Below are 15,023 nucleotides of genomic sequence, written 5' to 3'. Positions count from 1 at the left end.
ATCAAATCTTAAAAATTTTTTTAATTTAGCATTAGGCTGCATATGGTCAGCTAGCTCACTCCAACTGTCCACACAAACATAGCCACTAAACTCACACCGGTTCACCCTGAATGAAGCTGAACTTCCATCCACGTTTACAAACTCCTGCTGACAGCGTCACTCTCCACCCAGAATCCGCGACTGAAAGCCTGAGCAGTGCCTGCAGCCCCCTCCCCATCCACCGGGACGCAGGTCCAGAGGGTCCACCTTAAAATGCCCATGAGCTCCTTCCCGCTGTCCTGTCCCCCACAGGAATGAGGTCCCCACGCTCGCTGGGCAGCACGAAGCTTTCCAAGGGGCCTCGAGGCCAGTCAACTCCCCGCAAAATGCTTTTTCAAAGTAAAGAAGTCTGTGAAAGGACAAAAATGTTTTAGATAGACTCCAGAATCAGACTTCTGATTCTATCAGAATTTCAGTCTATCAGAATTTCTGACTTCATAGCCAGTTTTAGTCATTCAGACACTCTGTCCTCCCCCACCCTCCAGAAAAGCAGCAGTTATGAATTTATTATCATAAAGATGGTCCGAGCAGGGGCAGGGGAGGCTAAGAGGCTGGATTCTCGTGCACAGAAGGGACCCCTGCCGGGTCAGGAAAGTTCCCGGGGGGAATGAGGAGTGAATGGCGCGGAGAGACACACGGTGCCTGAGAAGGCCAGAGTCAAAAACGCCTAGAAACACACAAAAAAGAACTGTGTGGGGGCTCCTGGGAGGCGGGGAAAGGGCACCCATGAGCTATTTCTGTGCCTGAAGGCAAAGGGGAGGCAGGCACTTCCTGAATTCCTGCTCAAAATAAATAGCTTTACAAGAGAAAAAACAAAGCACAAGGTAAACTGGAGTTTAATTTTACAAACTAAAATTTGGAGGTGGGAACTCGAATGATTAGTTAACTGTTTTCATCCTGTGGCTAATAATGTAGCTGAAAGAAAGAGAAATAGGGTTTTCAATACCAAAAAATCTATGTTCCAGAAGCAGCCACCCAAAAATAAAACCAGCAACTAGATTAGACATGTTCTTCTCCATGTACAACAAGAAATTTCAAATGAGAGGCACAAAGATGCCCACACAGACCCCATGAAACACTCCCAGATGCACACCAGTGGTCACCAGAAAGGTGGGTACGCCACATTCATGGTCCTGACCTCAGTGCTGGCCCTGTGTCCTCAAGGGGCTCTGACCAGTGGCATGGCTGTCCCCGGACACCTGTGCCCTGGGTGAGCTGCCACAAGGCACAGAGTGTCTGCAGGTACAGTGGGAACAGGCCCAAGGCCACCGCCCTGAGGACGAAGCCTACAGGGGTCCCCCAAGCCCACCTGCATGTCCTCCCTGACAGGGGAAGAAGGGGACAATGAAGTCAGAGTAGGGCTCTGATCACCACTCCCAGCCCGAATGCGGGGCCTGGAAGATGGATGGAATGGGCAGTAGGGAGGTGACCTCAGAGAACAAGATCCAGCTCAGAACCTTCTCTCACGGCCAGAATGTGGTCTCCTGGCCAAAGCTGGAGCACAACCCCCAAAAACCACCAGGAAAGTCCCTAAAACTTGCGTCCGCCAAGATCAGGCCGCTGGACGCCAGAGCAGACCGCATCAGCACGGAAGCAGGGCAAGGAGCGGACCAGTCTGGTGATGTTAAAGGAACACTGCTGCCATACCCAGAAAGCATGCCAAGCCCCCAGGTGGGAACGAGGCATTTTCATTCCTATCTGGTGGAGAAAGAGCCCGAGGCCCAAGGTCATGCAGCTACCACAGGGCAGCCAGAACTCATACCTCTGCTGTGCATCCCAGGCTTTGGGGGCTGCTTCTGACAGCTACGCATGGAAATTTCCACTTTCTACACCTGTTCTCCCAAAAAGAGGGCGGGAGCAAGGAAACAAATAATCACCTTTTATGGAGGTTCATGAACTGGCGAATCAGGTCATAACACTCAAGAGAGAAGGAAAATGTTCACCAAGTGCTTTTTCTTGTTTTTGTTTATGCATGAGCAACATGTGCCCATGCAGCCTGGCCCCAGGGCAGCCCAACCCGGATGTCCCTCCCCCAGGCTGCATCGGACACCCTCCACAGCCGGGCTCCTGCCCTGCTGGGCGTGACAGGGCCAGGACAAATGGTCACACATTTGTGACTGTCATCCTGAGAGTGTCGTCTGTTTTGAACGGAGTGGCCTCATATTCCCAGGTGCCCTTATTGTGTCATGAAAGCCTGGCTCGTGAGGTCAGATGGCACCGTCCTCCTGCAGCCCTGCAGCCAGGTGCCCATGACCTGCCCCTCCGGGGCCTCAGCGAGCCCCCTTGCTTGAATTGTAGTTCCACCTCCTCCATGCTGTATTTCAGGCTCGGGAAAGACTCACACAGACTGCATTTGATCATCTCACATGTAACCAAGTCCCCTTTGCACCAAGTGAGTCCAATAATAAACCAGAATTAATTTGCTAAAAATATTTCAAACCATGCCTGAGTCCGGCTGATGTGGGGGACACAGGGTACTGGCTAACTGGTCATGCAGGCCTCACTCACGTGGTCTCTCTGGAAAGGACCATACAATGAACTGGCTGAATATGACTGTGCAGGAAGAGCTATTTTTGAAGGAAGCTTCCAGAATGTACACATTTAAATGACAGCAGCTCTTCAAAAGTCACCTTATGACACTATGCAAATATTCCAATAATTCTGTCATTAATTAAAACAAAACTGACAACACTAAAACTCTCTTGGAGCTGACTTCAGGTCTGAGTCAAGCCTTGAGGGAAGATGCCAGTCCTGAAGGCAGGAGCTGGCTCTGCACAGCATTCTGGTGCCGACGATTGTGGGATTTATCAAAAGTCAAGTCTTCCCCAAAAGCCTAGAGCCACCACTAATGGAGTCGCAGAAACATGTGGTCTCAGCTCTGACGGCATTTGCAAAAGCAATTCTAACAAACTTGAGCAACACCCAGGCTCAGTCCCCTCCCCTCACAGGAGACATGGCTAGCCAAGAATTTGTGACAACCAGGCCTAGCGGCCCCCACAACACAGCGCATGGTGAGTGGATGGCTGCGGGAGGCCACTTCCTCAGGTTAGAACCGGTGCTGGAGGGAGAAGCATCCGGCTCCGAAGTAGGCTCCAAGGGCACTTCAAACGTCCCCATCTAAACAGCAAAGTGCACTTGGCCTTGCGGCGGGCCAGGCTCTCCGGCTGCCCTCCCCGCCTCCAGCCGGATGGACGAGCCCGCTAACAGGTGAGCAGCCATTCGGCCGAACAGTGCGGTGGGGAAGGGCAGCCTCCTGTGAGACATGTGTGGAGGTCTGCTTATCAGCCACAGCACAACATGCAATGAAAAGTGGCGATTTAGAGAAAACAAGACAGATTTTTAATTAAATGACATTTAAAATAAATGTGTTATTTCAAAAGAAGATTATAATTCCCTTCTGGGCTTTTTTCAGACAGAGCTAGTAAACCCTACGTAACCATAGCTAAAACCCAGGCTGCACTAAAGAGCAAATGATGAAGTCAGAATGACACAACTACACAAGCCACACGGTCCTGTCACCCTCCATCGGCCACCACCAGCTTCAGAAGCCTCTCTTTCCTCCAGTGTAAAACGGTGACACAGTGGCTGCTCGCCTGTGCAGCGCTTAGCAGGTCCCTGTGGGACCCCCCAAAGACAGTGTGCAGAATGGTGCCCATGGAAGGAGATGCCAGAACTGCTGCCGGCAGAGGCATTCAGTGGACAAGCTTCTCCAGTTAACAGTGGCTCCATCCTGCTGGCCACCTTCAAGTCCAAGACAGCTCCAAGACCCCGCAGTCAATGCTCCTGTTGGGGGCCCAGATTATTTTGGGTTTAAAAACATTAATTCCTGTACAAAGGAAACTGCCCTGCTTGTATAAAGTAGCACACCCTTTCCTGACACAGATACACGTGGACTTTAAGAGAAAACCCAGAGCCCGTGCCGTGGCTTCTGTCAGCAGGAAGCCACATGGGGGGCCATTTCCCAGATGCTGAGCCTCAGAATAACAGTTCCTGGTAGGAAAACAGCCACAGCCACGAACGTACCTCAAGTGAGGTTAAGGTGACTTTTCTCATTGGAGTGACTCAAAAAAAGATTGGTGAGGACAGCCTACTAGGAAAGGGATCTTATGGAAAAGGAAAGAAAAGCGCCCTTTGGAAGAACAAAATTAAAAAATGCTTAACGCCTCTTCTGACTCCAGCGACAACTCACAGAAGTTAAACACAAGACATGGAAGCAACCCCAAGATGTCCTTCAGTAGGTGGATGGATAAAAAAAACTGTGGACATCCAGACAACGGAATATTACACAGCAATAAAAAGAAATGAGCTCTCAGCCCATGAAAAGACATAATGGAACCTTAAATGCATAATACTAAGTGAAAGAAGCCAATCTGAAAAGGCTGCATACTGTGTGATTCCAACTCTATGACCTTCCAGAAAAGCCAAACTATGTAGACAGTAAAAAGATTAGTAGTTTCCAGGGGTTGGGGGTGTGATGGATGAATCCGTGAAGCACAGTGGTTTTCAGGGCGGTGAACTGCGTGAAACTATAATGGATAGTGGATACACATCATTACACATTTGTCCAAACCCATAGAACGCACAACACCAAGAGTGAACCCTAATGTAAACTATGGACTTCAGTTAATAACAATGTATCCAAACTGGCTGGTCGATTGTAACATGCACATGCTGACGGTGGGAGAGACTCTATGTAAGAGTGAATTCTCTGTATTTTCCCCTCGATTTTGCTGTGAACCTAAAACTACTCTAAAAAACACCTATTAATTTTAAAAAACAAACAAAAATCAGCTGTCCAATATTAACACACACACACGTCTGTCAAACACAGGTGGATCAATGGAATTCTCTAGCCCAAAACGGACCCGTGGTTAGGGAACTACTTTGGGGCACCAGCTCAGTGCCTGGCCTAGAGGGAAATCAGGAAATGTTTGTTGAACTGGCCAGTTTAAAAATTAACTGCCTCCTGCCTTAGTGCAAGGAGTGGGGAGTAAGGGGGAGGGAGGAATGTGTAAACATTCACAGAGAGCAGGAGAGAGGCCAGGGCGCAGCGTCTGCAGCTCGGGCTGGGGTAGGACATGGCACTGGGGCCCGGCCCTGTCCACCAGGCGGGCACTGTGGCCCCCTCAAGTCTCAGCTGTCACCTTAAGACGGGGTCAAGAACAGGATTACCTCCGAGGGAGGCTGTGATAATTAAACGATAAAACAGCAAGGCACTCAGCAGGCTATTGATAATCCCTCAGTAATTTGGCTGATTTCTGTTACTTCCGAGCACATATAAACCAGCTGCTGGGCTAGATATTTAGATCTGTGATCTCACATCACCCCAAAACCACCCTGTCAGACAGCAATTGCCTTCCAGGTTTCAGATGAGGTTACCACGCTGCTGGAAGCCACAGGAGGCATACGTGGGAGCTGAGGAGTCACGAACACACAGACCCTTGCAAGTTCTGTGCTCACGGGGCTAGCTGCTTTCTATGGAAAACTTCTCAGTCCTGCCCTTTTACTAACAAATTCAGGTCATTTGTTCTCCGTGAACAAGTGGGACCGAGGGGTCCCAATGAATAAAGGCCACCACCGACATCCCATGGGGACATGAAGGTGGTCCCCTCCATCTTGAATACTGTGGCACTGAGCACAACCAGATGCATTCCTTGCCCACATGCTCACAGTGCCCAAGCCTGTTAATGGCACAGAGCGGGCACAGGGCTGTAGGAAGGCCGGGCGCTTCCCTAGCAGATCAAGGCTGGCTGGTGGGCTTCTGGGAGGCTCCTTCCACATCCCCACGTAGTGACGTCTGCCTCCTACGCTCTCTCTTCAGGAAGAGGAGCAGCATGTCTATCAGAAAGAGCTCTGCTTCTAGTGGGAGGTGGAGGTGACAGCTCCCAGCTTAGGCAACGTGACAGCCACAACGAGGACAAAGGGAGAAGAGGCCCCTGCAGGAGCCAGAGGCTGGGCAGAGCCTGGGAGTCCTCTCCTGTGCTGAAAGCTGGCTCCCATCTCACCAAGGTGGGCAGCACCCAAGGTCCAAGCCTTTATCTCCAACGATCAAAGTGTGTCCAGTAAAAGAAGAAGAGAGCTGGCCCTTGACAGCAAGGTATGCAGGCCAAGGAAAGAACAAAGGAGTCCTACAACACCTTCTGAGCCAGATGGCAGGTGGCTCAGGCCAGGCTGGTGCGGGGACCCTCCAGGAGGTGGTGCTCCACACCACCGTGTGCACGTTCCAGCTCCGCCAACTCACTGTTTGGTCCATATGTGGGGTCCTTACATTTGCCAAAAATCATCTGGAGGTCTATATACCTTCTGATGAGCCAAGACAATACTTAGCAGCCTGAACTGGACGTGCCTCTACCTGTGGGCAGGTATTGGGATGGGCAGACGTGCAGGGACCAATGCCTGGGGCCTCGAGCAGCAAGGATGTGACTCCCATTTTCATGGTGCTCCTGCCCACTGGCCCAAGCTGAACAGAACCCTGCCTTTGTCTCACTTCAGGGGCACCACCAGGGACCCCATCTCCCCGTGTCTCCTCACCATCATCTGCCTTCTTAAAACCAGTTTATTTCTCCTACTTCCTTTCTTCTCTTGCCAATGAATCAACCAGTGGCCAGGAAAGTCAAGTCACGATGCCCAAACAGCTCAAAGGGCTCCAGTGAACAAGCACAGCCTCCAAGGGAGCAAAATATTTGGAATCCCAGACTTTCCAGTAATTATACATAAATTATTTGACTTCCCCAAAGCCTAATAATTAACATTACCAAAATTAACAGCTAAGAGCAAGCCATTTCCAGCTGGATCATAAAAGTATTATTCATCCATTTTATACACGAAGAAACTGAGGCTAGGCATAACTGGAGCTGCTCCAGCAGACAAGAAGCCCCTGCTGGGACTAAAGCCCAGGTCTCTGCCTCAGTGTGCCCTCTGACCCACAGCCTTACACACTGCCTGATGGCCAGGAAGAGAGTGACCTCGGTCCATCAGGGCCTCTAGCAACCCAGCTCATGACTAGGTTTCCCTGCCTGAGCCCCCGGCTCAGCCCCAATGGCTCTCTCCACATCATCCACCCTATGGAGGGGACATCCTAGGCCTGAGTGGGACTCTGTGACGGTGGCCTGGCACACTAGGGCAATGACAATGACAATGGGTTTCACCCCACACTAACACAATAACATGCTCTGGGGCACGTGCTGCACCCTCGGCTGCCGTCACTCCTTGGGTGTTCCCACCTCCAGACATAGGCACATGGGCTCCCATCACAGAGGGGACCCTCGGCACATACCATCCCCGAGTCAGTAAGTGGCCAGACAGGGCCGCACATTAGGCCAAAGCCTGTGTCCTCCGCCAAAGCTTCACTGTCTCCCAGGAAATCAGGGCACGCCTGCATTTAGGGAGCCCGCACGGTTACATAACACATGCGGTAACCAAGGACCCAAATTGTCAAGGAGAACCACATCCCAGCTCCTGGGACACTGAGCCACCCCCTGCTCATCTCCAGGGGCAGCTGAGAACTTAGGGCCCTCGTATCCACAACAGCCTTGGAATAAGAAGGGTCTTTGTTATTGCCGGTGGCACTCTCTCTTGCCATTCAAAGCTGCATCAGTGAAAAAAATGAATATGGATACATTTCCCCCGACCACGATCTAACAAAAGTAAAAGCTCATCTACCTCTCAGCAAACTGCCAATTACTGCAGTTAGAAATGCCATAATCAGTGATAGCTAAGACTTTTGGAATGTTCTTTCAACCAAAGAATTGAATTCCCTAAGTAGTTGGCACTGGGCCCCCTGAAGAAATGGTGCCCACAGCAGCTGCAGGTCAGGAATGGCCACTGTCACAGGGGGAGGCGCATACTCACACACACTCCCACAACACACACCCAGACATACACAAACATACGCATACACACTCACGTGCACACACATGCACACACGTGGAGGAATGACACAGGACAGGCAGTGCCTCTGGGCATGGTTCTCCCCATCTGTCCCACTGTGGTGACGAGACAGAAGCTACGCAGGACGAGGCTCACTATAACCGAGACCCTCGGAGGTGGAGGACACCTAAATCCTCATGAGGGGGATGGGGAAAAACCCTCTGTGAAATCAGGAATATTCTCCCAGGTGGTATTTTCCCCACTCTCCACTGCATACGGGCATCTCTGCTCCGCACACTCATTTCCATCAACAGTACCTGGGACACGCGAGAGAAGAGGATACATGTGGGCAAAGCAGACCTAAAATAAACCAGGCTGGGAAATCAGCCGCTCCATGAGCGTGAGGGCGGGACTCCGGGCCCTGCAGGAAAGGGGAAGCCTTCTCCAGAGTGAGACCGAGAGTGACAGCAGAAGTGCCCCGAAACCCCACCATGGGCGGGCGTCTTTCCTGATCCGGCTCAAAACACATATCGTGTGACTTCTCGGAAGAGGCAGAGGAGGGGGTCTGGAGAGGACAGGATGGGTTGCAGGCCTGAGTAACAGTGTTGCACAGAGCTCTGTACTAGCCTCTCTACTTCTGCATGTGTCCCAAATTCTCCATCATGAAAAGTTTAAAAAGAAATGTCATTTAATCTCTCTCTTAAAAAAAAAATAGGGCTGGACTCGCCTGTAGTTCTTCCAAGTGTGTGTGTGCATGTCTGTGTGTATACACGTGTGAGTGTATGCACCTGTATGTGCGTGCATGTGGGAGTGTGCATTGTGTGCATGTGCACGTGTGTATGCATGTGTGTGCATGCATGCTGTGTGTATGAGTGTGAAGTGTGTGCGTGCACACACACGTGCGGTGGGGAGTGAAGGACACCAGAGCCCCAGTCCTCCCAGGTAGACACACCAACGAGAAGCCAGCTCACAGCATGAAGCCCTCTTCCAGCCCGCTCCTTCCAATCAGAGCCCAAAGGCCCCTCGGAAATTCTCAGGAACTAGTGACCCCCGATGTCCACAGCAGCAACAAATCCCAAGACTCTCTAAAATCCCATCTCCCTGGAGCTCCGGCCACGGGGGCGGCCAGCAGGACATCTGCTGGGCTCCCACAAAGACGGGGTCAGCCACTCCACAGGGCTGATACGTGTGCTCTGGCTCCACTTCCGACCAACATCACGCCTGAAAAATGTGAGACGTGCAGACACAGTGATCCAGGTGGAAAACCAGGGCCCCATCCTTTCGATGCCTCAGCTTCCCACATGCCATTTCTAGGCCTCCTCGATTTGCCCCAATCAAAGTCCCAAACCCAAACAAGCACCCCGGGCCTCCAGTGCTTCATGGGGCCACTCAGCAAATTAACCCCTCCAGGGGATGTTCAAATGCCGGACAACCATCCCAGGCTCCCCCAACAGCCTGAAAACCCCAACCAATCCACAAACAACTACTCTCCGAAGAAGCCAGAAAATCCTCAAGGCCAGGCGCATGCCCTGCACCCTCTTCCTGCCCCCTCTCCGCCCTGGAAAGCAGCTTGTCCGTGTAATGAGAAAGAAGGGATCATTTGTTACAGAGACAGGGCTGTGACACAGCCAGGACAAAATTACTGAATTCTTAGGTGAAACCAAATTCTTCAGAGTTATTTTCTATAATTAAAACCATGGATTTCATAGCTCTTCAGTTTATTCCTGAGATGAAAAGTATACACCCTATCGGAAAGCATCTAATAGCTGTTTCTTAAGAGTTTCATTTCAGTGGCCACGGTCCAAAGCAGTCCCCCTTCCATGCACATCATTCAACGAAGGCCAATTCGGCCATAAAAAGCCCCATGGGAAAGCAACGCGAGGCTTACCTTGGCTTCACATTTCTTGTGGCACGAATACTTGCAGGCTGGAAAAGAAAGAGAAAGAATGTGTGTGTGTTGAACGGTCTCTGCAGCGAAAGTTTTTACATCTCCCAACTGTCTCAAGTCTTGAAGAGATCCGGAGTGAGGGAGGTTTGTCCCCTGTGACGCAATGCTGAGTTTCAACAGAGCGTGGGGTGGACATGGTGTGCAAGAACCCAGCTACGACTGCACTGTTAGCAAGGGCTCAGATGCGCAGACGGGGAATTCTCGGGAGCAGTTCCAAACAGGCTGGCTTTTCCAGGGGTGCGTGCAGCCAAATCTGAAGAAGAAAGGCGGTGAATCTGAGCAGTAAAAAGCAGTAATGTTTGCCTGGAAATTATAGCCTCTCCCTGAGGAAAGAAGAGAAACTGGAAAATGCCCATAAGAATCAGGACTGGCGCCTTTAAATTAGCGAGAAAGTCGCATATTTGAGTTCCACGTTCCTTCCACTTCCGACAACTAAGAACTGACTGTCAGAATAAATCCATGTCTAAATTCCTACGGGGGAATCCTTCAACCGGGCTATTGTGTGTCCTGAGAGTGGCATGTGTCGGTTCGGAGGCCCCAACAATGCAGATTTAGAGCCGGAACCAATGCGGATTTCACAGGCCCGCCCTCCAGAGGCTGCAGCTGTGCTGACAAGACATGAAAGCTGCTCCCACCCCACGGTGTCTGGGGGTGCAGCCCTGCCCCACCAACATTTCCAGGCAGAGAGGGCAGGACAAGGAGACTGAGGAATGAATAACCCCATCGCAGGTTCCCGTGTGGGCTCCAAGTAGCTTCTTCTGGTACACTCCCTCACCTCCCCCATCCTTGGTGAACCCCTGGGAGCAGTGGTGAGATGTGGGACAAGGACCTGGGTGGGGGGCATGTGCCTGGGGGTTTCCTGGCCCTGTCCAGCTGGGCTGTCCTGGGCAGGGCCAGCGACCTCTCTGGGCCTCTCTTTCCTCTCGCAGGGTTATTGCAATGCCAAAATGGAACCATTCAAGGGACCCTGCTTTGAAACGATGACATCTGGAAGTGTGTGGGGACCCTGGAAGAACAAGACCTTGGAGGCCAGGAGACAGGCCCCATACTCTGGCTCGGCACTTTAAGGCTCAAACATTTCAGCCCCCACCACGTCCCCCTCCTTTCTATGAGCTGAGCACAGAAATACCGAACTCATTAAGGTCCGAGAGGAGTGAATGAGGATAAAATAGACAGAGTAACTAGGCCAGCGGCTGGCGGTTACTGGAACTCGAGCGGCGAGCAGCCAGGGTTATTATCTTTGCAAGATCTATTTCTTAAATTGTCTTTCCATGCCTCTGAGGTTTGCGATCACAAACATTTATTCCACACCTTCTAATGGGTGCCCTGCAAAAGTGATGAGTGATTTCCTAAGCAAGATACACTTGCCATTGGAATTAAAGGGGCTTCCACACCAGATCAAAATCCCAGACAGGAGAACAGCCAGGAGCCGGAGGCCAGCAGCAAGGACAGAGACAAAGAGGAGGGACAGTGGGAGGCCCTTGGCCTTTGCGTAAGTGAGAAGGAGCAGAAATGCAGGTGAAGGACCCCCTGGACCCACAGGACGCTCTGCCTACACACTGCATCGAACAGGCAGGCCACTTGTCAGCCTGGCACGGGAGCACAACCTCCCACGGGGGTCAACCCCCAAGATGGCCTCAGTGACCCTAAAGTACCTGTGCCCATGTGAAGTCTGCTCCCACAGTGACGCCAAGCTGGTCTGTGTGATGAGGCAGTGCGACGGATGGCAGTGCTTGTGACTTCTGCCCTGGTCTCCAGGATCAACTCTTCTGAGGAGAGCCAGGGGCAATGTCATGAGGGCACCGAAGCAGCCCTATGGAGAGGCCCACGTGGGAGGAACTGAGGCCTCCCGCCAACAGCCAGCACCACCTCGCCAGCCACGGGAGGGAGCCACCTCAGAAACGGTCCAGCCCCAGTCAAGCCTTCAGATTACACAGCCTCTGAAGAGACCCTGAGCCAGCATTGCCCAGCCACATAACTCCCAAATTCCTGATGCAAAGAAACACGGAGAAGTAACAGATGCTAACATCAGGTTAACTTTTTGGGGTAATTTGTTATGCAGCAGCAACTAATTAATACAATGGGCCAACACAACCCAAAAGGGTCAGTGGAAGCATGGTGACCATGGTGTGACAGTCATAGTAGATGGCCAACTTGGCCACAAGAGAGCCATGGGCCACTGCAGGGCAAAATCAATACATTCACAAAGGTTAACTAACGTGAAATTACATCAAGCACCCAAGCACTAAGGCAGAGATCCCGAGAGATGGACCCCCTGTTTCCGGTATGCAGGCAGGTGACCCTCAAAGTTTTATGGACTTTCCACCCAATTGCCATCAACAGGGCTGGTCCCTTGGTTTTTCCTCAGAATAGCAACTCAGCTGTCAACCTGTGGGAGAGGCGCCTGGCACTGTGCAAGATGCTTTCCCGTGTGTTACTGCAATCGCTCTTCACAACAAGCCCATCAGGGAGAGTGATGGGGCCAAGCTGTGGCCTATGCAGGCTGGGATTCCAGCCCCTCTCTGCCCCAGGCCCCAGCTTCTCATCCAGCCGCACCTGCCACATTATAAACACATTATAAAACACATTATAAACACTGAAGTGAACAGTGTTCAGACTCACTGTCCAATCCTTTCACCTAAAGGAGAAAGTGCAGGCTCCTGAGCACCGATCTGAAGTCCTCCGTGGCCGATGCCAACAGCAACCCCAGCCTCTCCTCCCTGACTCCAGTGCTCACTCACACCATCCTCAGGCACCTCCCTGCTCTGCTGTCTGCCCAGAATTTTCCACACAGCCTGTGTCAAGCAGACTTTGTTCTTTCTTCAAGACCGAAGGCAGGAGATGCCTCCTCCACCAGGAAGCCCTCCCTCTCTCTGCCTGCCCCTCACAGGCAGGGCTAAGCACCCAAAAGTGTTCCAGAAGCCCCTTGGGCACCTTCTTCTCTCCAGCACTCCTCCAGTGGCTTGTCGTTTCAAAGTAATCTCAGTGTGTCCACCTCTCCTGACTGGGCCAAGCTCATCCAGGGTCAGCCTCATTCACTGTGTGTCAACAGCTTCTGAGAATAGCAACACAAACAGGAGGGACGGCAGCTAACAGGCTGAGCACCCACCCGTGCACAGACGGCACTATGACAAGCTTTCGTTGCACAGGCATTGCCAAATTTTGACTGTGCCCCATGAAGGAGCTACCGATCTTCTGCCTATTGACCGAGGGGCAACTGGGGACTGGGGTGAGACCTGAGGCGTCACTCCCCAGGCAGCTGTGTACCAACCCTTGCCTGTTCTCGGTGTGCCTTCAGAAGCCGGTGTCCAGCAGGGCTGCACACAGCGGGGGACCTCCTTACCTGACCACCTCTCTGTGTAGTGCAGTCCCAGGGAGAAGGGAGGCCACAGAAAGCACCAGAACTTTCCCCCCAAAAATGCATCCCCAAACCACGCAGGCCCAAAAGGACAAAACGTACACGTTTACTCTGACCATCAGCCTCTCTCATCTACTGCTCTCTCAGAAGCCAACACTGGCAGCTCATTCTTCGTTGTTGTTTTCTTTCACTTTACTGAGGTATAATAGACAAACAAAATTGTATATATTTAAAGCATACAACATGATGATTTGATAGATGTATACACTGTGAAATATTTACCACAATCAAGTTAATTAACACCTCCATCACCTCACACAGTTACCATTTTGTATGTGTGTGGTGAGAACGCTTAAGATGTACTCTCTTAGCAACTTTCAAGTATACAATAGAATGTTGTTAACTATGGTCACTATGCTGTACAGGAGATGCCCAGAACTTACTCGTCTTACAACCAGAAGTTTGCACTATTGACCGACATCTCCCTATTTCCCCAGCCCCCGCCTCTGGAAACCATCCTTCTACTCTTTCTATAAGTTTGATTTTGGTATTTTGTCTTCCATATATAAGTGAAATCATACTGTAGTTGTCTTTCTCTGACTTATTTCACTTAGCATAATGCCCTCAAGGCCCATCCATGTTGTCACAAATGGCAAGATTTCATTCTTTTTTATGACTGAATAATATTCCATTGTATATAAATTCCACATATTCTTTATCCATTCATCAATCAACAGACACTTAGGTCGCTTCCATAGCTTGGCTATTGTAAATAATGCTGCAATGAACATGGGGGTGCAGACAGCTCCTCGACATTGTCATTTTATTTCTTTGGGTATATACTCAGAAGTGGAATTGCTGAATCATATGGCAGTTCTATTTTTAATCTTTTGAGAAACCTCTGGTTTCCATAGTGGCTTCAACAATTTACATTTCTACCAACAGTGCACAAGGGTTCCCTTTTCTCCACATCCTCACAAACTTGCTAACTCTTGTCTTTTTGATGACAGCCATTCCAACAGGCCTGAGGTGATCTCTCATTGTAGTTTTGATTTGCATTTCCCTGATGAGTAGGGATGTTGACACCCTTTCATGTACCTGTCGGTCATTTGTAGGTCTTCTTTGGAAAAGTGTCTATTTAGTTCCTCTGCCCATTTTTAATTGGATTGTTAGGGATTCTTTGCTATTCAGTTCTCTATATATTTTGGATATTAATCCTTTCTCAGATATATGATTTGCAAATATCTCCCATTCTGTAGACTGCCTTTTCATTTTGTTGATGGTTTCCTTTGCTGTGCAGAAGCTTTTTAGTTTGATGTAGTCCCACTTATTGATTTTTGCCTTTGGTTTTTGTGTCAAATCCAAAAAGTCATCACCAAGACCTACGTCAAGGAGCTTACCACCTATGTTTCTTCTAGGAGTTTTATGGTTTCAGATCTTACAGTTAAGTCTTTAATCCAATTTGAGTTCATTTTTGTGTAGAGTATAACATAGTGGCCCAGGTTCATTCTTTTGCATGTGGTTATCCAGTTTTCCCAACACCATTTATTGAAGAGACTGTCCTTTCTCCATTATATATTCTTGACTCCTTTGATCTAATAGGGGTAGGTTTATTTCTGAGCTTGCTAGTCTGTTCTATTGCTCTATATATTTGTTTTTATGTCAGTACCATACTGTTTGATTACTACAACTTTGTAATATAGTTTGAAATCAGAAGCGTGATGCCTCCAGTTCTGTTCTTTCTCAGATTGCTTTGGCTATTTGGGGTCTTTCGTGGTTCCATACAAATTTCAGGAATTTTTCTATTTC

At 50.2% G+C, this 15,023-nt stretch overlaps 1 protein-coding gene across 8 annotated transcripts in view; it reads right to left on the bottom strand.

Annotated features, from left to right (window-relative positions):
- The window catches only part of TNS3 (tensin 3), a 260,333-nt gene that overhangs the window by 184,838 nt on the left and 60,472 nt on the right, over positions 1-15,023 (bottom strand). For 7 of the 8 annotated variants that reach the window (XM_044778177.2, XM_070501724.1, XM_070501703.1 and 4 more), the window contains one exon: positions 9,797-9,834. The exons of the other annotated variant lie outside the window; for it this stretch is intronic. Coding sequence is in view for 1 of the 7 variants with exons in the window: in XM_014828276.3 (XP_014683762.3) it covers positions 9,797-9,834 (38 nt within the window). In the remaining 6 variants the exon portion in view is untranslated. The remainder of the gene's footprint in view (positions 1-9,796; positions 9,835-15,023) is intronic. 8 annotated transcript variants of the gene reach the window in all.

Source organism: Equus asinus, chromosome 1 (assembly GCF_041296235.1).
Source record: "Equus asinus isolate D_3611 breed Donkey chromosome 1, EquAss-T2T_v2, whole genome shotgun sequence".
NCBI classification, from domain to species: Eukaryota; Metazoa; Chordata; class Mammalia; order Perissodactyla; family Equidae; genus Equus; species Equus asinus.
The sequence above is the reverse complement of the archived record's forward strand: the minus strand, read 5'-3'. Positions and strand labels throughout refer to the sequence as shown.